This window comes from Pan troglodytes, chromosome 9 (assembly GCF_028858775.2).
Source record: "Pan troglodytes isolate AG18354 chromosome 9, NHGRI_mPanTro3-v2.0_pri, whole genome shotgun sequence".
NCBI lineage: Eukaryota > Metazoa > Chordata > Mammalia > Primates > Hominidae > Pan > Pan troglodytes.
In genome coordinates, this window is record NC_072407.2 from 22,549,079 (window position 1) to 22,574,523 (window position 25,445).

A 25,445-nucleotide genomic window follows, 5' to 3' on the forward strand; every position below is an offset into this window, starting at 1 on the left:
TGTTTGTCTCAAGAGGACTCTTTAAGGCTTTTTTAGGGCATGGTTCTCTGTGCTGATGAGTCATCCAGTAGAGAACAAAACTTGAGAGGAACTGCTGAAGTGATGCCCCTGAGTACATTAGAGGAGATAAGGTCTAGTGGAGAAATCAGCTTTAGATAGAAGCAAAGATAACCAACTTATGGTAACAGGGAGAAGGCAGATATGGTGGTGCAGGTAGTGGGAGATAGGCATAGGTGAAGGCTGGAGTCTAAAGAAATTCTCTCACTGCCTTAGTTTTTTTAGTTGAAGAAAATTATATTTCAGGTAACGCTAATAAGCAAACACAAAAAGCAAAAACTACTGGTCTTCAATAATTTGTCTGATTTGACCTGCTCATATTAACCCATTTTACTTTCTTCTCTTAATGATGGTGATCTGTTTTCACATATAACCAAGCTAGGAAAATCTATGTATCTGCTAATAGTTCAACACATGTTTGGCTCACAAATAAAACTATGTGATCAAAAGAAAGATTGATGAGTTAATCAGATTTATTTTCATGCCCTGGTAGAAGGTTCATTTATATGTTAAGTCATTTACTTCAAGTTTAAGATTATAGTACATTATTATAGGTTTTCCTCTAAGAAGAAAGAGTAGTCCAAAATTCACAAGTGAAATGTGCTTTTCACAATAGGGAGTTAGACTTTGCTTATATGGTGAAACACAAGTTTTCAAGGGTACTTACCAACAGTGGTCACAGGAGGCTGAGAAGGGTACTGAGAACTTGTTGTGGCAGGATATGGACCACCAGGTGGGTAAGGACAGCCTGGGTAACCACTAAAGACAAGAACAAAAAACATTTAACATTTAAGATGACCCAACCTTATAGTATTTTGAAGAACCCCATTCAGGAAGTTAAGCTTGACATATGGTTGTTTTACCAGTTGATGAATTTATAGTTTTGGAGCTGCAAGTGTTTATTCAAGTAAAGCTCTATGGAAATTGTATTAATGACACTGCATTTACTCTTAAATGGCTAAATGCTCTTGCTTGGTCCCAGTTATATGAGAGTCACCCTCATAGCAGCGGAAATGTAACTAGAGTATTTCTAAGGACAATCCAACAGCATCAGAAGCAACAAGTAATTTGTGAGAGAACTTTTCCGATTTCTCAGTCTGTGGGAAAATGATACTATTTAATTTTTACCTGTGGCTTATTGGTAACCTTTGGGGATATTTAACCCGAAAACACTTGTCTTTAAATAGTTTTTTTCCTCTTTTGATAACATTCGTACCAAACTCATCTGTAGTTTAAAAAAAAAACCTTTTTTCTCACTTTCTGGACAGTTTCTGTCATTCATGTATTCATATCAAAGTCAGAGGAACTTTCCTTAGAGGTATTCTACTCCAATCACCTTTCCAACAATCTCTTATCTACACACATCATTTATAACATCCCTGACAAATGGTCATCTTTCTCTATTTAACATTAAACATCATTTCAATATAATTTATAAATAGGAGTCCTAAATTTGCATTTTGGAAGACACTCAACTATTTGGAGACTCCTAAAACTCGAATATTTGAGAACTTCTAACATTTTTCCCTCAAGCTTCTCTTCTTCAGGTTAAATTTTTTTTTTTTTTTTTTTTTTTGAGACGGAGTCTCGCCCTGTTGCTCAGGCTGGAGTGCAGTGGTGTGATATCAGCTCACTGCAAGCTCCACCTCCTGGGTTCACGCCATTCTCCTGCCACAGCCTCCTGAGTAGCTGGGACTATAGGTGCCCGCCACCACACCCGGCTAATTTTTTGTATTTTTAGTAGAGACGGGGTTTCACCATGTTAGCCAGGATGGTCTCAATCTCCTGACCTCGTGATTCACCCGCCTCAGCCTCCCAAAGTGCTGGGATTACAGCTGTGAGCCACCGCACCCAGCCCTAACTATTCTTAATTCCTTTAACCATTTGTCTCAGGACATGATTTTCAGATCTAATTGCTTTCCTCTGAATGCTTACTAGTCAGTGTTTCCCTTACAATGAAGAAGAAAATTAGAATAGGATGATTACTGGCCACCTGGTTAGTTAGACAATAAATCTCAATCCTATTTTAGCTATAATTATCAATTCTATGACATTTGCCTTTTACAAGCGCATTAAAATTACTGATTAAAAAGAGCTAGCCCAGGCTGGGTGCAGTGGATCACACCTGTAATCCTAGCACTTTGGGAGGCTGAGGCAGGTAGATCACTTGAGTCCAGGAGTTCAAGGCAAGCCTAGACAACATGGCGAAACCATTTCTACAAAAATAGAAAAATTAGCCAGGTGTAGGGGCACACACCTGTAGTCCCAGCTACTTGGGAGGCTGAAGTTGAAAGATCACCTGAGCCCAGGAGGTCAAGGCTACAGTAGCTGAGATTATGCCACTGCACTCCAGCCTGGGCAACAGAGTGAAGCCCCTATCTCAAAAAAAAAAAAAAAAGCTAGCCTAGGACACTGGAGCAAGAGCTCCTTCTGAGTTTATGGTCAATAATCCTTTTTCGATGCAGTGGTTCAAAGATTCTCCTATTTGTATTATCAGCTTCCACTTTATAACTTGTCCTCAACTAAGTTTTATATATGACTTGCTGAAGATTCAATGTAATCATGGTACTTCTCTTATATATCAGTATAAAAGCAAAATCAGACCAAAAAAAAGCATTTTGTTCCTAGTGGACACATGCTGGAGGCTACTGAACACAGTACTTTTGTTTCTAGTCTCTTCAGTAATCCATGCTATAATGCTGTAAAGAAATGTCAATCCTACTGAAATTTCTAAATCCACCTTTCTGAAAACTGGGATAAACTGCTCTTTTTTTCTGGAGTTTCTCCCATTTTGCATACCTTTGCAAAGATAATGTGATCACATTGCTGAATTTTTTTGTAACTTGGTATAAAACTCTTCTAAGCCTACAGATATTAACTTCAGAGAATCTCCATCTGTAGCTTTATTGTTCAGAAGTCCATTTCCATAGTGTACCTTCAACAATTATTCCCTGTATGTCCAAAGCTGCTTTTTACTAGCAATTGTTCAGTAGCCTTGTAATTTCAAGGCTTCAGGTAGGATTCCATTTCTAGAACTTAATCAGAAAATTTAGGGCCTCAAGAAATCTAAAATGTATAACCTGCTTATATATTACTACCAAAGGAATCTTTCTCTATTGTCCCTGACAAATGTTCTTCTAATCTCTGCTTACCTATCCAAAGTGACAGAATGCTTATTACCTTCTAAAAAGTTGTGAAATTAAGACAACCCAGAAATGAAGTGTTTGCTAAATTAACTTTCAAGATCCTAGATATTATATATGTACATATATATATTTACCTATGACATGTGTTCAGAAATCTGGCTGCATTTATCCATGAGGATTATGACTGGGTTATATGAAACTAAGAAGACTTAGCAGAGTTAAATTTTCCTTGCTAATTGTTAGAGCAGCTGGAAGTCTCATCTTGGCATCAGTATATGCCAATCTTTTTTTTTTTTTTTGAGACAGGTTCTCACTCTGTTGCCCAGGCTGGAGTACAGTGGTGCAATTACGGCTCATTGCATCCTCGATCTGTAGGCTCAAGTGATCCTTCCACCTCACCCTCCCAAGTAGCTGGGACTACAGGTTCACACCACCATGCCTGGCTAATTTTAATTTTTTTTGTAGAAATGAGGTCTACTATGTTGCCCAGGCTGGTCTCCAACTTCTGGGCTCAAGCAATCCCTACCTCGGCCTCCCAAAGTGCTGAGTGGGATTTTAAGTTAGCCCAAAGACCACCTTTGGAGAGTACTCCTAGATTACCACTGAAACAAGTACACATTTAAAACATGGGTTAGTAATTATTTATCATTGACTTTCTAGTGTGTGTTAACAGACTGATTTCATTGTTAATTTAATTTAGTTACCTATGTTATTACTAAATGGATAATAAAGGTTGATAGTACAGGTAGTCTATGAACTGAATAAGTAAATATCATGTGACAAGTTTGACCCCATTATCTGAACCATTAATTGATTCCTGCAATGTATAGAAAAGATAGGTTGTGGGGTTTTGTTTGTTTGAGAGAGAGTCTTGCTCTGTCGCCCAGGGTGGAGTGTAATGGCGCGATCTCGGCTCACTGCAACCTCCGCCTCCTGGGTTCAAGCAATTCTACTACCTCAGCCTCCCAAAGAGCTGGGATTACAGGCATGTGCCACCATGCCTGGCTAATTTTGTATTTTTAGTAGAGATGGGGTTTCACTCTGTTGGCCAGGCTGGTCTCGAACTCCTGACCTCAGGACCTCAGGTGATCCGCCTGCATCGGCCTCCCAAAGTGCTGGGTAAGATTACAGGTGTGAGCTACCACACCCGGCCTTATTGCTAGAATTTTAAGGTGTGTGTGTATAATTTGAAAGGAGTTTCTTTCAATCTACAGAAAGGCAGCTCCTGGGCTGCATTTTTATTTTAAAGAGGAAAGAAATGGGTTGAGTAATGACAGTGATCTCAATTGGTTTTTGATCTTGAAGTCCTTTTAAGAAATTTGTATATCTAGTATAGATAGCTGAAATATTAAATGGAATGCTAGTTATAATGAATTCAGCCAAGGGGAAAAATATTTTATAATACTCTCTTCTTTTAAAAAAAAAAAATACATAGACTGGGCATGGTGGCTCACACCTGTAATCCCAGCGCTTTGGGAGTCTGAGGCAGGCAGATCACAAGGTCAGGAGTTTGAGACCAGCCTGGCCAACATGGTGAAATCCTGTCTCTACTAAAAATACAAAAATTAGCAGGGAATGGTGGCACAGCCTGTAGTCCCAACTGCTAGGGAGGCTGAGGCAGGAGAATCACTTGAACTGGGGAAGTAGAGGTTGCAGTGAGCCGAGATTGCGCCACTGTACTCCAGCCTGGGTGACAGAGCAAGACTCCATCTCAAAAAAATAAATAAATAAATAAATAAATTCCAGGAATAAACCAAGTTTTATCTTCCACTAAATTGCAATTAAATTTATTTTAATGCCCTAATTAGCAAATTATTTTGATTCTAGATCTAATAGAAGAATTTGTAATACAATTATTCAAAAGAACGTTTTTCATTACCTGGGATTGGGAGGGTATCCGGATGGGTATGGAGAGATTCCACCTGGCATGCCTGGCATGTAGGAAGCTAAAAACAATTTTTTTCACATTGTAAAAATAATATACAAGGCCTGAATATGTAGGCTACTGAATAAGATATACATCACACTGTCAATACACAGCAAAATTTCACACAGTTAAAAAATCCAAATCTCAGCACCAAAACAAAACAAATACCTCTCCCTTTCATAATCCTGAAATCATTAAACATGAATTACAATACTTACGACAATCCCTACCAAAAGAACTGGCAAACAGGTCAACCTGGTCAGCTTTTAAAGTTCTCAAGAAGTCTATTACCTAAGAGCAAGTTCAATTTCAAATTTAGAGGAAGGTAATTCTGGCCTTCTTTGGTCCAAGGTTAACTTCTTAGAGAGTAACTTCTTTATTATATCTAATAAATCTTTTGATATTTCTTTTATAACTATGTTGGCCAATTAGCACAGCTGATTTTGTTGGTTTAAAGACTTTAAGAGACTTCAAACTACTATGAGAAGTCTTACACAAAACTTACATTATCCAGACTGTTAAAAACTAGTCTAGGTGACAGAGTGAGACCCTATCTCAAAACAAAGAAACAAACAAAACAAAAGCTTAGAAATACTAGGGATAAAAGGTTAAAACCCAGCAAGCTTAAAGAATACTTTATACATTCTTTAAAGAGAACATGAATGCCAAAGAACTAAGATCAGTGGTGCCAAGAGGCTAATCAACATAGAGGAAGAAAAAGAGAAGTTAATCTTGAGCTTAACTGACAAAAAAAATAGTAAAGAATCTGCTCTAGAGTGTTTAACGTGACTTACAGTGACTGAGTACAAAATTGAATTGCAACAGTAACAATAGTACAGTCTCTTTCTTGAATACTGCACTTCCAATGTCAATTTAAAACTCAAAGAAATTTAGGAAAAAAAAAATGTTGCAGGCCGGCCACGGTGGCTCACGCCTGTAATCCCAGCACTTTGGGAGGCCGAGGCGGATCACCTGAGGTCATGAGTTCGAGACCAGCCTGGCCAACATGGTGAAACCCCGACTCTACTAAAAATACAAAAATTAGCTGGGCATGGTGGTGGGGGCCTGTAATCCCAGCGACTTGGGAGGCTGAGGCTCGAGAATCACTTGAACCTGGCAGGCAGAGGTTGCAGTCAGCCCAGATCATACCACTGCACTCTGGCCTGGGCAACAGAGCGAGACTCTGTCTCAAAAAAAAAAAAGTTGCTTAGGAGACTACCTGAATTTCTGAAAAGGTTACCTTTGTCATAGCGGTCACTCGCTATATTATCTGAGCAAATAAACAAAGGTAATGAGACTAGGAAATATTTGATATCTTTTTTTTTTTTTTGATACAGAGTCTTGCTCTGTCACCCAGGCTGGAGTGCAGTAATGCGATCTCAGCTCACTGCAACATCTGCCTCAGCCTCCCGAGTAGCTGGGACTACAGGCATGCACCACCACACCTGGCTAATTTTGTATTTTTAGTAGAGATTTCATCATGTTGGCCAAGCTGGTCTTGAACTTCTGACATCAGGTGATCCACCCCCACCTCGGCCTCCCAAAGTGCTGGGGTTACAGCTACCACACCCGGCCAAATATTTCGTATTTCAAACTTAAGCAAGATACTCTACTCTTGGGCACTAGAGTCAACAGAATTTAATAAGATAAAAACAAATTTCTGATCCAAAGGAATTACCAGTACCTTTACTAAAAGAAATAGTAATCCTAAAATCAAGCTTATTCTGGGAAGGTAGGGAAGGAAAGAGAAATGGGTTCAAAAATTCTTTCTGTTAAATTCCCATTCAGCTTATAAACCAAGATGTTCCTCAGGAAAGAATGGATTAAAAAGGAAAAAGTACAATTTTCAGCAGAAGAAAAATGAAAGCACATATAATTTGTCTTGTAAGATAAACAAGTTTGGTTAATTATAATCTTAAAGAAAATTTACCAAAAAAAAAAAAGTCACAGCTCAAAACACAGTGAAATCAATGCAGATTTAGTAAATTCAAAATAAGTACAACCAACTCACAATTATTCAGAGTGATTTTTAAGTATCAGTAAGAATTATTCAAGAAAATAGAGGTAACAGAGATAATATATTCCAATTAGGGGAGAAGCAACACTCTCTCCATGCTCCCATCACTCCACACAAGGTAAAATCATGAATTGGCTGTACGAAAGAGAAGAAAGCTAAGAGCTAGATGTCCAATTGTGTATACCCAGAATAGGTGAATGTGAACGCTTCAGTTGACCTTAATCCTTATCTACAACACTGATTTTGTAGTTGCAAAGAGAAAGGAGAGGTCAGACTACCTTTCAAGTTATATGTGCTTCCAAGCTGATCAAATAAGGCTATTCTGCAGCATGCATAATTGTAAAAATTCTAGCTCTATTCTACACTTTCTCCTCCATTTTGGAATCCAGCACAACCATTCTTAGATTTCTACCTACAAATGGAAGCCCAAATGCCAGTCTTTGGTGGGAATCTGTACATGCAGATGTGGGGCCTCAGAATACTTCCAAAAAATCCACTAGCTTGATAAACTAAAAAGCAAAGAAGTCATTAATTTTTCTTTCTTTTTTTACAAAGGTTTCTGTTCTCTTTTGTTTATATGAGTTTTAAAGTAAAATCTCAATTCTACTTACTATTTGGTGGCCCCGTTGCCTGGTATGGCGGATAGGATGCCGAAATAGGACGAGAGAAGACTGGAGGTTCATCTCCAAATACCACAATCATGACCTGAATAAGCCCCAACAAGTCTGACTGTGGCTAAAAAATGAAAAAAAATTCAAGTCAGCTACAGAGTTGCTTTTCAGTAAAAAGAAAAAGGTTAGCCATTTCTCATCGGTTTTCAACTCAGCTTGATAATTTTCTTTGTAGGACCCCAATCATGAAAATTTCATTTAATTAATTTATTTTAATAGAGTTCAGTGGTTTTAAACATGATGTGCAGCAAGGTTCTTGCTTCAAGTATATAAAAATAGCACTAGTTAAAGCAGCATATTGCAAAATTCATAGAGTTTTGCTCTTCATTTGACTCCACAGAACTAACAAAAATTTATTTTATTGCCACTGTACAATGTATTATAAGTATACTGGTACAAATTTAGGGATGAATATGAGCAACAGTCACAATATTATTTAAGGCCATTAAAAGACATCAATGATATCTTGGAAATACGTGTTCTTAAAATTAATTTTTATTAAAGATATTATGAACTCTGAAATTACAGGTAGATTCCAGCCAAGTGAGGTGGTTCACACCTGTAATCCCAGCACTTTGGGAGGCCAAGGTGGGTGGACTGCTTGAAGCCAGGAGTTTGAGACCAGCTGGGCCAACATGGCAAAATCCCATCTCTACTAAAAACACAAAAATTAGCCGGGTGTGGTGATGTGCGTCTATGGTCCCAGTTACTCAGGAGGCTGAGGCAAGAGAATTGCTTAAACCCCAGAGGCAGAGGTTGCAGTGAGCTGAGATCACACCACTGCACTCCATCCTAGGCGACAGAGCAAGACTCAGTCTCAAAACAAACAAAAAAATTATACGTAGATTCTAGCTTAGAAATTGCTAGATTGTAGTACAAACGGGGTGAATTGTTAAAGGATCTTTCCTTCCAACAATGACAAAGAGATTCCTATTTTTTCATAAGAGTTACTAAGATTTTCTCTCAAATACCTATTGAGCACTGGCCAGGGGTGGTGGCTTACACCTGTAATCCCAGCACTTTGGGAGGCCGAGGCAGAAGGATCAAATAAGGCTATTTTGCAGCATGCATAATTTAAAAAATTCTAGGTCTATTCCAGCACTTTCCCCTCCATTTTGTAATCCAGCTTGAGCTCAGGAGTTTGAGACCAGCCTGGTCTCTACAAAAAAATTAACTGTACATGGTGGCATGCGCCTGTGGTCACAACTACTCAGGAGGCTGCAGCGGGAGGATCACCTGAGCCAGGAAGGTTGAGGCTGCAGTATGACTGCGCCACTGCACTCCAGCCTGGGTTAGAGTGAGACCCTGTTTCAAAAAAACAAAAACAAAACCCAACAACAACAACGACAACAAAAAACAACAAAAGAAATATCTACCAACCACTAATTAAGCTGTGCTAGACAAAGTTGTTCAAAATGGCTTATTTGATTATTCTTCTTTTACTCCTTAATCTATTTTGTGTGTATCTCATCTCACGTACTTCATTCATAAGTTCACTGAGTTCTGAAGAATTACTCAATCACCTTGATAGGCTAACCATCTTCATAGAAACTACTTTTTACACCCCTCCTCCCCCCAGACAAGGTCTTGCCACGTTGCCCAGCTCAGACTTGAACTCAACAATCTTCCTGCCTCAGTCTCCCAAGTAGTCAGGATTACAGGATTAGGATTGGCACTTCTTTTAATACTCCTGAGAGAAGAGTTCAGTGGCAGTTTTCACCTTTTCCAAAGAACCAAACTCACCTCATTTGTTCAATTTTGACCTAACTCATGGAAGATGACAATTAATAACATTTCTCAAAGCTTTCTGTGAAAACTTGCTGATATCTACTTTTCCAATATTTTTCTTGTGTTTGCCTGTAAATTTATATACTGAGACTTGGGGTGTTATAAGCACAGTATCTGTGCAACACTCACAGATACTGTGGCTGGCGTGTGTGGGGATGGCCACTGAGACCACACGCTTTCTCAATTTTTCGGCCCAACAAAATTCCTTAACTAAATCATAGCCTCATGTAAGCCTCATGCATGTAGGTGAAATATAATTCACATCCCATAAACTTTCTCCTTTTAAAGTATACATTTCAGTGGCTTTTATTATTTCACGAAGCTATGCAACCATTACCACCATCTGATTCCAGAATATTTTCATCATCCGAAAAAGAAACCCTGTACTCATTAGTAGTCACTTCCCGTTTCCCTTTCCCCACAGCCCTTTAGCAACCACTAATCTACTTTCCATCTCTATGGATTTGCTTTCCTAAATGTTTCATATAAATGAAATCATACAATATATGGCCTTTTGTGCTTGGCTTCTTTCACTTGGCATAATGTTTTCAGAATTCATTAATGTTGTAGTATGAATCAATTCTTCATTCATACATTCTTACAGTTTTGTCAAGGTAAGTTTTAATTATCATACCATTCCTTTTACACTAAATTCTTTGAAGAAAAAAATTAATATCTATGTTAATATCTACTTCCAGGCCTAATATAAAGCAACAGGTTAAGAATTCAAACTGAGGCGAGGCACAATGGCTCACGCCTGTAATCCCAGCACTTTGGGAGGCTGAGGCGGACGGATCACCTGAAGTCAAGAGTTCGAGACCAGACTGGCCAATGTAGCAAAACCCCATCTCTACTAAAAAATACAAAAATTAGCCAGGTGTGGTGGTTGGCACCTGTAATCCCAGCTACTCAGGAGGTTGAGGCAGTCTCTATTCTACTGAGTCCAATCTGCTACTAAACCCATCTACTGAGTTCTTAATCTCTATTATTCTATTTTTCAGTTCTAAGATTTCCAGTTAGTTTTTTTAAATAAAATTTACCATCTTGTCCTCTATTTTCTTGAATGCACTGATCACAACCATTTTTAAGTCTGTGTCTGATAACCAAGTTACCTGTGTGTTTGTAGGGGTGGAGTGGAGGGATGTCCCGTTTCTATTGTCTTTTTTTCCTCTTGGTTCTCTTTCTTGGTGTACTTGATAAATATAAATTGTATGCTAGACATTGTGAAAAATTATAGAGAGTCTATATATTATCTTCTTCCAGCAAGGGTTCACCCTATCCTGTGGCAGGCAGACAGTCAGGATCAGGGACTGAGCTGATTGAAGGACAGATTTTTTTTTTTTTTTTTTGAGACAGTCTCACTCACTCTGCCACCCAGGCTGGAGTGCAGTGGTGCGATCTCGGCTCACTGCAACCTCCGCCTCCCAGGTTCAAGCGATTCTCCTGCCTCAGCCTCCGGAGTAGCTGGGATTATAGACATGTGCCATCATGCCCGGCTAATTTTTATATTTTTAGTAGAAATGGGATTTCACCATGTTGGCCAGGCTCGTCTCAAACTTCTGGCCTCAAGTGATCCTCCCGCCTCAGCCTCCCAAAGTGCTGAGACTACAGGTGTGAGCCACCCCACCCAGCCTCAAGGACAGATTTTTATAAGGCTCATTCTACCTCTAAGTTCTCCCTCCTAAGATGTGTTCTTCCAGTGGTGCCAACTAACAGCCTAGGATGTTTACTTGTTCCCCTTCTTGATAAGGTACTGAACTCCAATTGCCTCCTCAACCTAAGACTGCTGAAAACTTGGCTGATTTTCAGAGGCGTTCTGCTTAGTTTTTTTTTTAGCATCTTATCTTTGAAGCTCAGGAATTCAACATATCTCTTAAGGTGGGAAAATTCAGAGTATCTCATCTTTTCTTTTCTTTTTTTGGAGACAGATCTTGCTCTGTTGTCCAGGCTGGAGGACAGTGATGCAATCATGGCTCACTGCAGCCTCGAATTCCCAGGCTCAAGTGATCCTTTCACCTCACCCTCCTGAGTAGCTGGGGTCACAGGCACACACCACCATGCCAAGGTTTTTTTAAAATATTTTTTTATAGAGATGGGGTTCTCACTATGTTGCCCAGGCTGGTCTCAAACTCCTGAGCTCAAGCAATCCTCCTGCCTCAGCTTTCCAAAGTCCTGGGATCACAGCCATGAGCCACCATCCCCAGAGCTACTCACTTCTTTATGGCTTTTCTCCCAAATCTTGGATCTAAAAGTCCTAGTTACTTTGGTAGACAGAACAGCAACTTTTGTCTTTTCAGCCCTCTGAGACTGCTAGAGACTCTGCAGGTTTCTCTGCCTCTTAGCTAAGGCCCTTTGCCCAGATTCTCAGCCCTTCATCCTTCATCAAGAATCAGTAAGTAGGCCGGGCATGGTGGCTTACGCCTGTAATCCCAGCACTTTAGAAGGCCGAGATGGGTGGATCACTTGAGGTCAGGAGTTCGAGAACAGCCTCACCAACATGGTGAAACCCCACCTCTACTAAATACTAAAATACAAAACTTTTATATTTGGTGGTGGGCGCCTGTAATCCCATCTACTCAGTAGGTTGAGTCTACCAAGCTGAATTGCTTGAACCTGGGAGGTGGAGGTTGTAAGTGAGCTGAGATTGTGCCACTGCCCTCCAGCCTGGGCAACAGAGTAAAACTCTGTCTCCAAAAAAAAAAAAGGAATCAGTAAGTACCCTGGGGGAAAAGTTATTGGCAGAACTACCTCATCTCTTTGCTGTTTTCTTCTCTACAGAATCTTGGCCATATATGTCTTGATTGCCTAAACAGCTTTCCAAAGCCTTCCAACAGGTGTTGTTTGTATTTTCTCTTGCTTTTCTAGTTATTTTTCATAGGAACATTAATCTGTCACAGTTACACTATCAGACACATAAACAGAAGTTCCCTACTATTATTCTTGACAGAAATGCTTTGAGTAATCAGATTTGAATTCCATAACTACCTCACCAGGATACTATTTTTTAAAATGCACTTCCCACTATGTGAATGCTGCCTATTTTAAAAGGTTCAACTAAAGCCAACAAAATATTGAACATAAGTATTCTGAAAATTACAAAGCTCTACAGAAACCCATTTCTTTTAGTCAGCCTTTTCTAATTTACCCTCAACTCAGTGATTAGTCCATTATCTGAACTTATCTATCCTACCTCGAATCCTCCTTGAGTGCTAAAAGAAAGCAGATGCTAGTGAGCAAAATATATAAAACATAACTAATTCACAGAACACTATCAATACTTACGTGTTTCCATTCATGTAGATAAGGAAGATATATCTTCCCATTTGCATCAACATGCTTTCCTGTTTTAATAGTCATTGAACTAGTAGGCTTAACAAAACAGATAGGGGGATTATATGGGTATGTGTCCAGTAGCCATAGGCATATTGGAATATTATATGTATTACCTGAAAAAGAAATAGAAACTTCAGTTACTCTATTTTTATTATTTTTAAATTGAAGAATGGTTAAAGGAACAGAGGTTTAGTTTAGATACAATTTATACATATATCCGCATCCCCCCATTCCTATTTCCCCCAGCAGAATTTATTTCCTGAGGGCAATAGCAAAGTCAGTAATCTTAAATTTTACTCAGTCTTCCCTAAACTTATACTTGCTTTATACAATGCTGATACTCAATTAACTGTTTTTTCCCTCTGTTTATTATGAATGGTTGACTTATTAGTAGTGGCTCAAATGTCACTTCCTCTGTGATCTTCCCATGTGGCCTTGTTCTCCTCTGTAATCTCATAGCACTTTTTCATTTTATAATTCTATAGCAGTTACAGAATAGTGTAAGTATCTATCTGTTCCCTTTGTTTCCCCTATTAGTGGAGTTCTTCCAGAAGAGGTACATCCTTTATTCATCTTTGTAGCCACAGCTCCTATCCTTATTGCCTTATGAATAGCAGGTACTATGTGAAATCAATGGGTAAAGGACATAGGTCTTAGCTAGTTACAAGGAATAATTAACAAACAGAGCTGTCCAAAAACAAAATGGTCTCTCATTAAGCTAAATGCTTCCTCACCACTAAATATTTCAGCAGAGGGTGAAAGACAGGCTAACAGAGATCAATTATCTATCATTAGCATTATCACCAACATCACAACCATAAATAACAGCTACTTTTAACTGTCTGCTTATTATATTCCAGGCTCTGTGCCACGTCCTTTACATTCATTATCTAATAAATGCTCACTTCCCCCAAGTTAGGTACTATTATCCAAATGTCAAAGATATCCATCTATAACATGTAACAAAACTGCTAAGATTATAGAGCAAGAACTCAAACATAACTCTGTCCTGACTTTGAAGCCTATATCTTAGCTTCCCATTGTCAGGAAAGTTTGAATGGTGTGGGAGGCTGAATTAGGAGGCAAGTAAGATCCATTTCTAGTTCTACAATTATTTGATTCAGTGAAACATTAAACTCCTCTGGTGAACTTAGGCACTTATTTGTTCATATATCTTGGTAAGGAAGTTTTAAGAAAGCTGAAAATGTTAGGTGTTACTGCCAAATGAACTTCAATTTGAATAGAAGTTAAAATCTGTATCAGTATCAAAGCCCTGAGAAAGTAGGTTTAATTTGGTTATAACTCTTTGGCAACATATTTATTATGTATTCAAAATGCATCTATGCTGGAAACCTAATAAGACATTTACCTCTATAAGGCACAGGGATTGTTCCAGTGAGGTTCATTAGTTCCCTGGAACTGCCATCGTTAAAAACTGAAAGGAAAGAACAATGATTTAATCATGAGCATTTTTTAAGATACTCCCGTAAGTTATTCTTTCAGAAAGACTGGTTAAAATTCATTTTTATCCTTGAAAGGGGCTGACCTGTCAATGTATCATCCATCCTGTCCAATAACTAACAATTCTTTGTTGATTCACTCAATGTCATTGATGAGCTCTTTTTTGTTTTTTTTTTTCAGAGTCTCATCCTGTTGCCCAGGATGGAGTGCAATGGCGCGATTTTGGCTCACTGCAACCTCCGCCTCCTGGGTTCAAGCGATTCTCCTGCCTCAGCATCCCGAGTAGTTGGGATTACAGGCACACGCCACCACACCTGACTAATTTTTTGTATCTTTAGTAGAGATGGGGCTTCACCATGTTGGCCAGGCTGGTCTCGAACTCCTAACCTCGTTATCCACCTGCCTTGGCCTCCCAAAGTGCTGGGATTACAGGTGTGAGTCACTTTTAAAACTATTTAAAAATCACTATCGGCCAGGCGTGGTGGTTCGCGCCTGTAATCCCAGCACTTTGGGAGGCCGAGGCAGGCGGATCACCTGAGGTCAGGAGTTTGAGACTAGCCTGACCAACATGGAGAAACCCCATCTCTACTAAAAATATAAAATTAGCCGTGCGTGGTGGCACATGCCTGTAATCCCAGCTACTCGGAAGGCTGAGGCAGGAGAATTGCTTGAACCCGGGAGGCAGAGGTTGCAGTGAGCCGAGACTGTGCCCATTGCACTTTAGTCTGGGCAACAAGAGCAAAACTCCACTGCAAACAAACAAACAAACAAACAAACAAAAAAACACTATCAAACAATACCATACTAAATGTTAACCTACTGTCTTTCTATTTTAGAGATCTGCAGACATTTATCCCTAGTCGCTCACAGTTATTTATTTATTATTGTTTTTTGGAGACAGGGTCTTGCTATGTTGTGCAGGCTATCCTCAAACTCTAGGCTCAAGCAATCCTCCCACCTCAGCCTTCCGTGTAGCTGGGACTACAGGCATGCACTACCATGCCCAGCTTTTTTTTTTTTTAGAAATGGGGTCTAAGTTGTCCGGGCTGGACTTGAACTCCCGGACTCAAATGGTCTCCTGGCCTCAGCCTCCTTAGCCAGTATTAAAATGAAAAAAAGAAAAGTTCATAGCCAAATATAAACAATTTCTTTCAATCTGTATTTCTCATACCACACACATTTTTCTATCTATAATTTATGTCTATAATTAATATGGCACATAGTTTGTATTGGATAGCTATTATTTCTAACAATAATTTGGAATTAACACTATACCCATAGGGGAAAGGTTGTAATGTGCAGTACAAAAACATAGAACTATAGCCATCTACTGTGTAATGTTTGGGTCTACAATGGACTGCATATAAGAACACTGGTCCCATAAGATTATAATACTGTATTTTTACTGTAACTTTTCTACGGTTAGATACATAAATACCATTGTGTTACAACTGCCTATGGTATGCAGTACAGTAACATCTGGTATAGGTTGTAGCCTAGGAGCAACAGGCTATGCCATATAACCTAGGTGTGTAGTAGGATATACCATCTAGGTTTGTCTAAGTACACTCGATGAAATCGCCGAATAATGTATTTCTCAGACCATATCTCTATCACTACAAAATGCATGACTGTACATTCTTGACCTTTGTTCTTTTACTTACTGTTGACGAATGTAAGCTATACTGCAATGTATTCTGATTTTGTGCATTTTAAAAAAGAAAACCACCTTATATAAATTTGGGGCTTTGTTTACTCTAAAAGTATTTGTTAACAATGATTTACACTTAGTCCAGCCACATGAAACTATACAAGACTTTATAATGGAGTCTTTGTCAGTTTTGATAAATGTATTTATTCTTTTATATGCAGTAAAAACTATAAAATTCTAGCTCCAACCATTTTTCTCCCCACTGAAGCCATTTAAAAACTAACTTTAATTTTGGTAATGTGAGGCCTTTGTAGTTCAAAATACCATTGTACATATAGTATGCAGACAGAAATAAGGTAGGCTGAGATGAGAAGGAATCGTGTCCTAGGTTTGGAAGAGGACTTTGGGTTCATGTCTTTATTGTTCAGGAAATGCAGAACTGATTGCCCCTCTGTTGCTTCCCACCTCTCTTCACCAGTTTCCTAATGTTTTCAAAGCCTTGGAAGCAAATGAAATTTAGAAACTCTCAGCTACAAAATTCAGTTCCTTGCCTTCAGAGCTAAGGGTCTCACAATGGACAAGAAGCAGCATGGGTTTTCCCTCGGCCCTGGCATATTATTTTCAAGGAGACAGGGTTGAAGAAATTATGTTAGGATTTGGTAGGGACAGAAAAGACTATTTTAAAATAAGGAAAACTCCAAGCGTTGTCTTGCCTTACAACTTTGTCTCAATAGAAAGTAGAGACAAACTGTTATGCTTACCTACTCTACAGAATTAAAGACCACATTAAATAACATTTTCCTCATCTATAAAATGAAAGGGACAGTCCAGAGTATAGTTTTGCAAAATGTGTTCCTGAAAATATAAAGAGACACTATGGGGGCAGGGAGGTTCAGCAGTTAAATAACTTTAGGATGTATTATACAATATATTCTTGCTCGTCTCGGTGATACACAACACATTAGCATACTAAAGGCTCTGATAAATCTTCATGCAGTGAAACTCAATTTTGTTTAATCCATAAGTTGCTCAAGCTTAACTATAGAATTCTGCCTCTACCCCTGTTCCCAGCATAACTAAGGGTCTACAGACAACACTTTGGGAAATGGACTAAATTATCTTTAACATCCCCTCCTAGGTTTAAATTTGCATAGTTCTATGTTAGAGGTTTTGTTTTTTATTTTTTTGAGACAGGGTCTTGCTCTGTTGCCCAGGCTGGAGTGCAGTGGCCCGATCTCGGCTCACTGCAACCTCTGCCTCCTGGACTGCCTCCTGGACTCAAGCAATCCTTCCACCTCAGCCTCCTGGGTAGCTGGGACTACAGGAGCACCAGGCCAACTTTAAGTATTTTTTTGTTGAGACGAGGTTTCACCATATTGCCCAGGCTGGTCTCAACCTCCTGGGCTCAGTGGTCCACCCACCTCAGCCTCCCAAAGTGCTGGGATTACAGAAATGAGCCACCACATCCAGGTACAGTATTTTTTTTTAACATAAAAAACTAAAACTAAAGAAATATGAAATGTTTTTATTAAATCTTCTAATTTGCTACCCTCCAACAGTTTTATTAGGCGGTGGTGCAATCCCACAATTGAAAAATCCACAAACCTCAAATGGAAAAAATTACAATCATTAACAAAGAGAGTAAACTCAAAGTATAGAAATTGCTATTTTTACTGCATAAACTCACCATATGAATCCAAAACAGGTTTGAGATCTTTGTATAGAGTAATAACATTGACAGTTTCACGTACAGTTAGGTCTCTGTATTTGTACTGAAAAGCAAAATCGCATAAGAATTTAGTTTAAAACCAATGCATATATTTTACAGCTGGATGAATTTTCTTAAAATCTCTTCCACTAATTGTTAACATTAATGAAAGCCTGAAAGAACCTAAAAAACCCATAATACTATTATCACACTAAAATAATCACTATTTTCTTAACATCAGTAAATATCTATAGTCTCAAGTCATGTTTTTTATGTTCTCAGTTTGAATCAGGATCCAAATAAAGTCCACACATTGCATTGGTTAAAATGTCTCAATAATTTATATTATTTAACTCACCATTAATAGCTTTTTAAAGATATAATTCACATACCATATAATTCACACATTTAAAGAGTACAGTTCAATGGTTTTTAGTACATTTGGAGTTGTGTAACCACCACCATAATCAACTTCAGAACATTTTCACCATCCCTAAAAAGAAATCCATACCCTTTAGCAATCACCCCCCATTCTACTTGCCCCCAGCCTTCATCCTAGACAACCACGAATTTACTTTGTCTCTACAGATTTGCTTATTCATACAATGTGATCTTTCATGACTAAATTATTTCACTTAGCATGTTTTTGAGATTATCCACGTTGTAGCATTTATCTGTATTTCACTCCTTTTATTTATTTTGGAGACAGGGTCTCGCTCTGTCGCCCAGGATGAAGTAGAGTGGCACAATCACAGCTCACTGTAACCTCGAACTCCTGGGCTCAAGTGATTCTGCTGCCTCAGCCTCCCAAGTATACAGAACTACAGGCATGTGCCACCATGCCCAGCTAATTTATTTTTATTTTTGTAAAGACAGGGTCTTGCTATGTTGCCCAGGCTGGTCTCCAACTCCTGACCTCAAGCAATCCTCCTGCCTCAGGCTCCCAAAGTGTTGGGATTTACAGGCACGTATGGCCCACTTCTTACTGAACATTTTATTCACCTACTGTTCAGCTGAAAAATACTTAACTGATGGGCACATCTCTTTTTTGCTCCTTCGAATTTATTTCTTAAAGAAATTTGTTCACTTGTCCTACAGAGGCTCTCACAGTTTGGAATGTGTTAATTGTATCCCTTTAGTATAGTTTCATAGATATATGTTTCTGTGAGTTAGTTGGATCTAGAGGTTATTTTCATGATTACAAAATTTCCGGCCAGGCGTGGTGGCTTACACTTGTAATCCTAGCATTTTGGGAGGCCGAGGCAGACGGATCACGAGGTCAGGAGTTCGAGACCAGCCTGGCCAACACAGTGAAACCCCATCTCTACTAAAAATACAAAAATTATCTGGGCGTGGGCGTGGTGGTGCGCACCTATAATCCCAGCTACTCAGGAGGCTGAGGCAGGAGAATCGCTTGAACCCAGGAGGCAGAGGTTGCAGTGAGCCGAGATCGTGCCCTTGCACTCCAGCCTGGGTGACAGAGCTAGACTCCGTCTCGGAAAAAAAAAAAAAAAAAAAATTTGCTTTTATATTTTTTTCCTCTTCTCTGGTAAGATCACTTCATAGAGGATAACGTTTTTTCATCATGGAGCACAATATATCTGAGTATCTCTGTGATATCAGCAACCACTGATGCTCAACGTCTAGAGACCTGGTCTCTTCAAATCCACTCCAATTAGGCTTCTACACTCAGCATTTCACTGAAATTGTTCATTAAGGTCACCAATAACTGCCACATGATATGTAATGACCAATTCTACCTTTGTCTTACTTCACCTGTCAGCAGTATTTGACCAAGCTGATTCAGCAATATTTGACCAAACTGATTCCTTTCTTTTTTTTTTTTTTTTTTTGAGATAGGGTCTCACTCTGTCGCTCAGGCTACAGTGCAGTGGTATGATCATGGCTCACTTCAGCCTCAACCTCCTGGACTCAAGTGATACTCCCACCACAGCCTCCCAAGTAGCTGGGACTATAGGCATGCACCATCACACCTGGATAATTTTTAAATTTTTCATAGAGACAGGATCTCACTATGTTGCCCAAGCTGGTCTCAAACTCCTGGAAGTGATCCTCTCAACTCAGCCTTCCAAAGTGTTGGTATTACAGGTATGAACCACTGCACCTGGCCCCTTCCTTTTTTTTTTTTTTTTTTTTTTTTTTTTGAGACAGCGTGTGGCTGTCACCCAGGCTGGAGTGCGGTGGTGTGATCTCAGTTCACTGCAACCTCCACCTCCCAGGCTCAAGCAATCCTCCCATCTCAGCCTCCCAAGTAGCTGGGACTACAGGTATGCGCCACAATGTTTGGCTAATTTTTGTATATTTTTGATAGAGCTGGATTTTAGCATGTTGCCCAGGCTAGTCTTGAATTTCTAGACTCAAGCAATCTGTCCACCTCAGCCTCCCAAAGTGTTGGGATTACAGGCATGAGCCATCATGCCCAGCTCCCTTTCTCTTAAAACATGTTCTTCATTTGATTTCCAGGACATCAACTGTTCTCCTGCACTCTGTGCCTGTGCCTTCTCAGTCTCTTTGCTGGTTTGTTCTCTTATCCTAACCAATTATTATTGAGCGCAGGCTAAGTCCTTGGTCTTCTTCTTTATCTAAACTCATTCCTTTGATCTCCCTCATGGTTGAAAATTAATTTATATGTTGAAACCCTTAAATTAAAATTTTCCAATCTTAACCTCTTCTCTGAACTCCAGAAAACATATATACAATTACCAATTTGACATTTCCCCTTGGATAACTAATGAATGTCAAATTGAACATGACCAAAACTGAACTACTCATCTTCCCCCCAAATTTACTTCTCCAGTGTCTTCCATATGTGTATACATACATATCCTTCCAGGTGCTCAGGCCAAAAACCATGACATTATCTTTGATGCCCTCTCTTTTCTTCACATCCACAGCAAATCTGTCAAAATACCCTGTTAGCTTTGCCTTCAAAATACATCCGGAATCTCCACAGCTACAGTCCTGGTCTAAGCCACCAGCACCTCTCACCTAGATTACTGCAACAGCCTCCTTATGTGTCTCTGCCTCCATCGTTAACCCCCTACAGTCTAGTCTCAGCATAGCATCTAGAGTAATATTGCTAACAGCTGAAACACAGCAACGGCTTTCCATCATACTCCAAGTAAATGCCAAGGTCCTTACAATGGCCTGCAAGGCCCTCCAAACCTCCCATACCATTGATGCTGTCTAGACCCATACCACCACTTTCCTCCCTTGCTCACTCCAGTCTAGCCACCATACCCTCCTTTGTTGTTCCTCTATCATGCATGACAAACTTCTGTCTATGAGCCTTTGCATTTGTTTTTCCTTCCTTCTGAAATGTTCTTACCCCAGATTGTTCCAGGTTTGTTTTTTTCTTGACAGGATCTTGCTCTGTCACCCAAGCTGGAGTACAGTGGTGTGATCACAGCTCACTGCAACCTCAAACTCCTGGGCTCAAGTGATCCTCCCATCTCAGCCTCCCAACTAGCTGGGATTAGAGGTATGCACCACGCCTGGCTAATTTTTTTATATTTTTAGTAGAGAAGAGACAAGGTCATGCTATGTTGCCCAGGCTGGTCTGGAACTCCTGGCCTCAATGTGATCCTCTAGCTTCCGCCTCCCAAAATGTTTGGATTTCAGGTGTGAGCCCCATGTCAAGCACACAGTTTCTTTACCTCTCTCAGGTGAGCTCAAGTAGATTTTTTCAGAAAGACCTCTTTACTATCAGATATAAAACGGTGACTCATCCCATTTCCACACCCTAGCATTCCCCATTTCTCTTTCCTGCTTTATTTTCTCTAAAGCACTTATCACTTTCCAACGTACTTCTTGATGTATTTATTGAGTTGTTTATTGCCTTCTATAAGAATTTAAATTCCAGAAGCACAGTTTCTTTGTCTGATTGTTCACTGTTGCATCCCTAGAACCTAAAACAGTGAGGGACATATCAATCTTTATTTTATTATTTTTATTTATTTATTTGTTTTTGAGATGGATTCTCGCTCTGTCACCTAGGCTGGAGTGCAGTGGCGTGATCTCAGCTCACTGCAACCTCTGCCTCCCAGGTTCAGGCAATTCTCCTTTCTCAGCTTCCCGAGTAGCTGGGATTACAGGCGTGCGCCACCTTGTCTGGCTAATTTTGTATTTTTAGTAGAGATGGGGTTTCACCATCTTGGCAAGTCTGGTCCAAAACTCCTGACCTCAAGTGATCCGCCCACCTCAGCCTCCCAAAGTGCTGAGATTTACAGGCATGAGCCATTGCACCTGGCCAATTTTGTTATAGTTTAAAATGTTTATTTTTTACTTTTTGAGACAGGTTCTCTGTCATAGCTCACTGTAACCTTGAACTCCTGGGCTTAAGTGATCCTCCTGCTTCTGCTTCTCAAGTAGCTAGGACTACAGGTGCATGCCACGAAGTCTGGCTGATTTTTAAATTTTCTGTAGAGACAGAGTCTAGCTATGTTGCCCAGGCTGATCCTGAACTCCTGGCCTCAAGTGGATTCTCCCATCTCTACCTCCCAAAGTATTGGGATTACAGGCATGAGCCACCACACCAGGCCCACAGTTTTCTTCTACTCATTTAGCAGTGACTGTGCCTCTAGAAATGCTGTAGATAAACTATGTAAAAATATAAGTGGCTGTATGTATGAAACATCTAAAGTGGGAAGTTGTTTCTGTAAAAGGAGGAGGACTAATCTGGTATAAATATATCTGTTAATTGCAAAAATAACAGAGAAAGGTGTTGAAAGTTATGTTGAAGTTGGGAGCTAAGACAATGCTCAAGGGAAAAAAAGACCTTTTATAATATACACATAAAACATAAGGCAGGTGGCCAGAGTACCATGATGTGTGTGGAGAGCCTACAATCAGATAAAGAGAAAACAATAATGACCTTCACCCTAGCTATGTGTTCAGGGTCCTGGCTAACAATTCTTACATCAGACCACACCAGCTGAAAGGAAAACATTTGAAGCCCTTCTTTAGGAGGAAGGAGCCCCACAACTGCTTCTATTACTTTACTTCCTATTCTTACCTGTCTAAAATTCATAGGTTGGACAGTACTGATGCTGATGCTCAGAATCGTCATAATCACATACAGGAGTCTCAATTTTCCAGATATCGAGCCAAGGACCAAAAGGCAGGTAGGATGCCCTCTCCCACCTCTTCCCTACCTCTGTTTTTGTTTCTAAAGTAATCACAGGTTGGGTGGAGGGGAAGGCAGGTAGAGGTATAAAATATCTTCTGAACATGCCTTGCCTTTGTCTTTGATGGCAGGTTTCTCTAGGGAAGCTTAGGAAACTTAATTAGGGTATAAAAAATAAGCTAATATTTGAATATTCTTGCTCTTTATATGAATATACATACATTACGGAATAAATCTTTTTTTTTTTTTTTTTTTAGATGGAGTCTTGCTCAGCCACCCAGGCTGGAGTGCAGTGGCCTGATCTCGACTCACTGCAACCACCGTCTCCCAGGTTCAAGCGATTCTCCCATCTCAGCCTCCCGAGTAGGCTGGGATTACAGGCACCCGCCATCATGCCCGGCTAATTTTTGTATTTTAGAAGAGACGGGGTTTCACCATGTTGATCAGGCTGGTCTTGAACTTGTGACCTCAGGTGATCCACCCGCCTTGGCCTCCCAAAGTGCTAGGATTACAGGCGAAAGCCACTGCGCCCAGCCCAAGGACTAAATCTTAATGACTATGCTATCAATTTAAAGATCAAAAATGTCATGGAGGCCAGGTGTGGTGGCTCACGCCTGTATTCCCATCATTTTGGGAAGCCAAAGCGGGTGGATCACTGAGGTCTGGAGTTTAAGACCAGCCTGGCCAACGTGGTGAAATCCCGTCTCTACTAAAAATACAACAATCAGCTGTGTGAAGTGGTGGGCACCTGTAATCCCCAGCTACTTGGGAGGCTAAGGCAGGAGAATCGCTTGAACCTGGGAGGCGGAGATTGCAGTGAGCCAAGATCGCGCCACTGCACCCCAGCCTGGGTGACAGAGCAAGACTCTTTAAAAAAAAAAAGTCATGGAACAGATACTCTTCAGTTACATACTATGTAAAACAATATACCGTTTTTTTCAAAAAGTGATATATAAAAGTTACAACATGGATCTTTACCTGGGTCACAATCTTCTATGGCTTCCCATATGTCTTCTATAACTAAGGATAACTAGTTTATCAAAACAAAACCAAGAAGCCTAAAATATACGATTACACAACCAATATATGCTTTATTTTGAAAACTGTCATTTTCTCCTTAGAGGTTATTTGGTCTTCAATCAAGAACTATGGGGGCGATTTAACTGGAAAAAGTGTTTTTAAAAAAGTTTTACACATAATAGTGTGTTTTATTAAAAATTGAAACCGCTTAAACCGCTGATTGCTACCATTCTTGCTTTGACAAAACTATCCCAAGCTAACACGTTGAACTGGTCAAGACTCAACTCTCAATCATTTTACATAGTTTTGGAAAATTACAACAAAACATAACAAAAGCCATTCCACTCTGGTGTGAGGTGCCACGTTTGAAGTAATTATATAAATAAATCATGGCTTTAAAATACAAAATGCTTAACTGCTTTTTTAAAAATTGAAAAAAAAACACTAGTCTTGAGCCGTGAAGATCATAAATTAAGCTCAAAGCAAATAAATACGCGTTATAAGAAGCATACACTTAAAAGTAGTTACTCTTAGAAAATCCCTGAAATGGTAATGGTATGTATTTCACCTGGGGCAGTAAGGGACTGGTATTTTCGCTTCTTTTCTGGAGAATACAAAACTGAAAAGGCCACACTCTCTGCGGGTCGGCAAAAGAAAGGCTAAGGCTGGAGGATCCCTAGATTGGGACAGGAGTAGAGGATTGCCTCAGATCTACAACTAAGTATGATCCCTTGTTTGTGTTTATAAAAACAAACGAAAAACTACACTGCCCCATAGACAGCTCCAAACTCTGTGGAAGAGAGGAGGGCGGGTGGGCGGCAGGTGTCAGGTAGCCTCCGCTCCACGCCTTTGTTGACTGTCGCCGCCCCCCACCCTCCCAGCTCCCGTACGGGGATTCCCGCACCAGGCGACAGGCGCCTCGGGGCGGGGGTCTGAGGAGGTGGCTAAGGACTGCACCGGGGCTTCCGGCCCGTCTGGGAAGCTTGCTTGGCTGGGCCGGGACGGACTCGACAGGGCGCGGAAGGGAGCGGTGGGCGCGCCCTGGGAGGCGAGCGCGTCGCAGCCTCACCTTGGACACCATTTTCTTGAGCTGGCTCTCCGACACCGCCATGACGGCCGCCTGGCGACTCCCTTCCCCGCAGGCAGAGGGTCAGCCGCTGCTGGGCTGCCCCAGACCGTCCCACACAATCGCACACCCCCAACCCGGCCTCAAACAACAGGAAGTCGGCACCAACACACCACTTCCGCTTCCACTACGTCACTTCCGGGCCGCCGTCCTGCGGGCAAGGGTGGACACGGTGTGGGATTGAGAGGGGCCTGGCGGGGTGGGTTCCAACCAACCCGCCCCTCGAGTGCCGGAATCAGCAGGACGAATCGGGTCCCAAAGATGTGGGCAAGACTGTTCCGAGGGTCGAAACTCTGGTTCAGGATAAGATTAGCAGGTATTTCACAGAGTCGACTTAAGGAAGCTAGTGCCGGAGAGGGAAGAAGTACGAAGGGCTTGCCAGTGAGCCTTAATG

The 25,445-nt window shown here is 40.4% G+C and overlaps 1 protein-coding gene across 3 annotated transcripts in view; it reads right to left on the reverse strand.

Annotated features, from left to right (window-relative positions):
* Positions 1-25,445, reverse strand: part of TSG101 (tumor susceptibility 101) — a 58,443-nt gene extending 32,998 nt beyond the window's left edge. For 2 of the 3 annotated variants that reach the window (XR_010147507.1, XM_001173373.6), the window contains exons 1-7: positions 24,995-25,445; positions 17,739-17,823; positions 14,309-14,374; positions 12,889-13,052; positions 7,759-7,882; positions 5,083-5,149; positions 725-816 (exon numbers count right to left, since the gene is read on the reverse strand). Coding sequence is in view for 2 of the 3 variants with exons in the window: in XM_001173373.6 (XP_001173373.1) it covers positions 725-816; positions 5,083-5,149; positions 7,759-7,882; positions 12,889-13,052; positions 14,309-14,374; positions 17,739-17,823; positions 24,995-25,036 (640 nt within the window). In the remaining variant the exon portion in view is untranslated. The remainder of the gene's footprint in view (positions 1-724; positions 817-5,082; positions 5,150-7,758; positions 7,883-12,888; positions 13,053-14,308; positions 14,375-17,738; positions 17,824-24,994) is intronic. The other variant, XM_016920549.3, reaches the window with a different exon arrangement.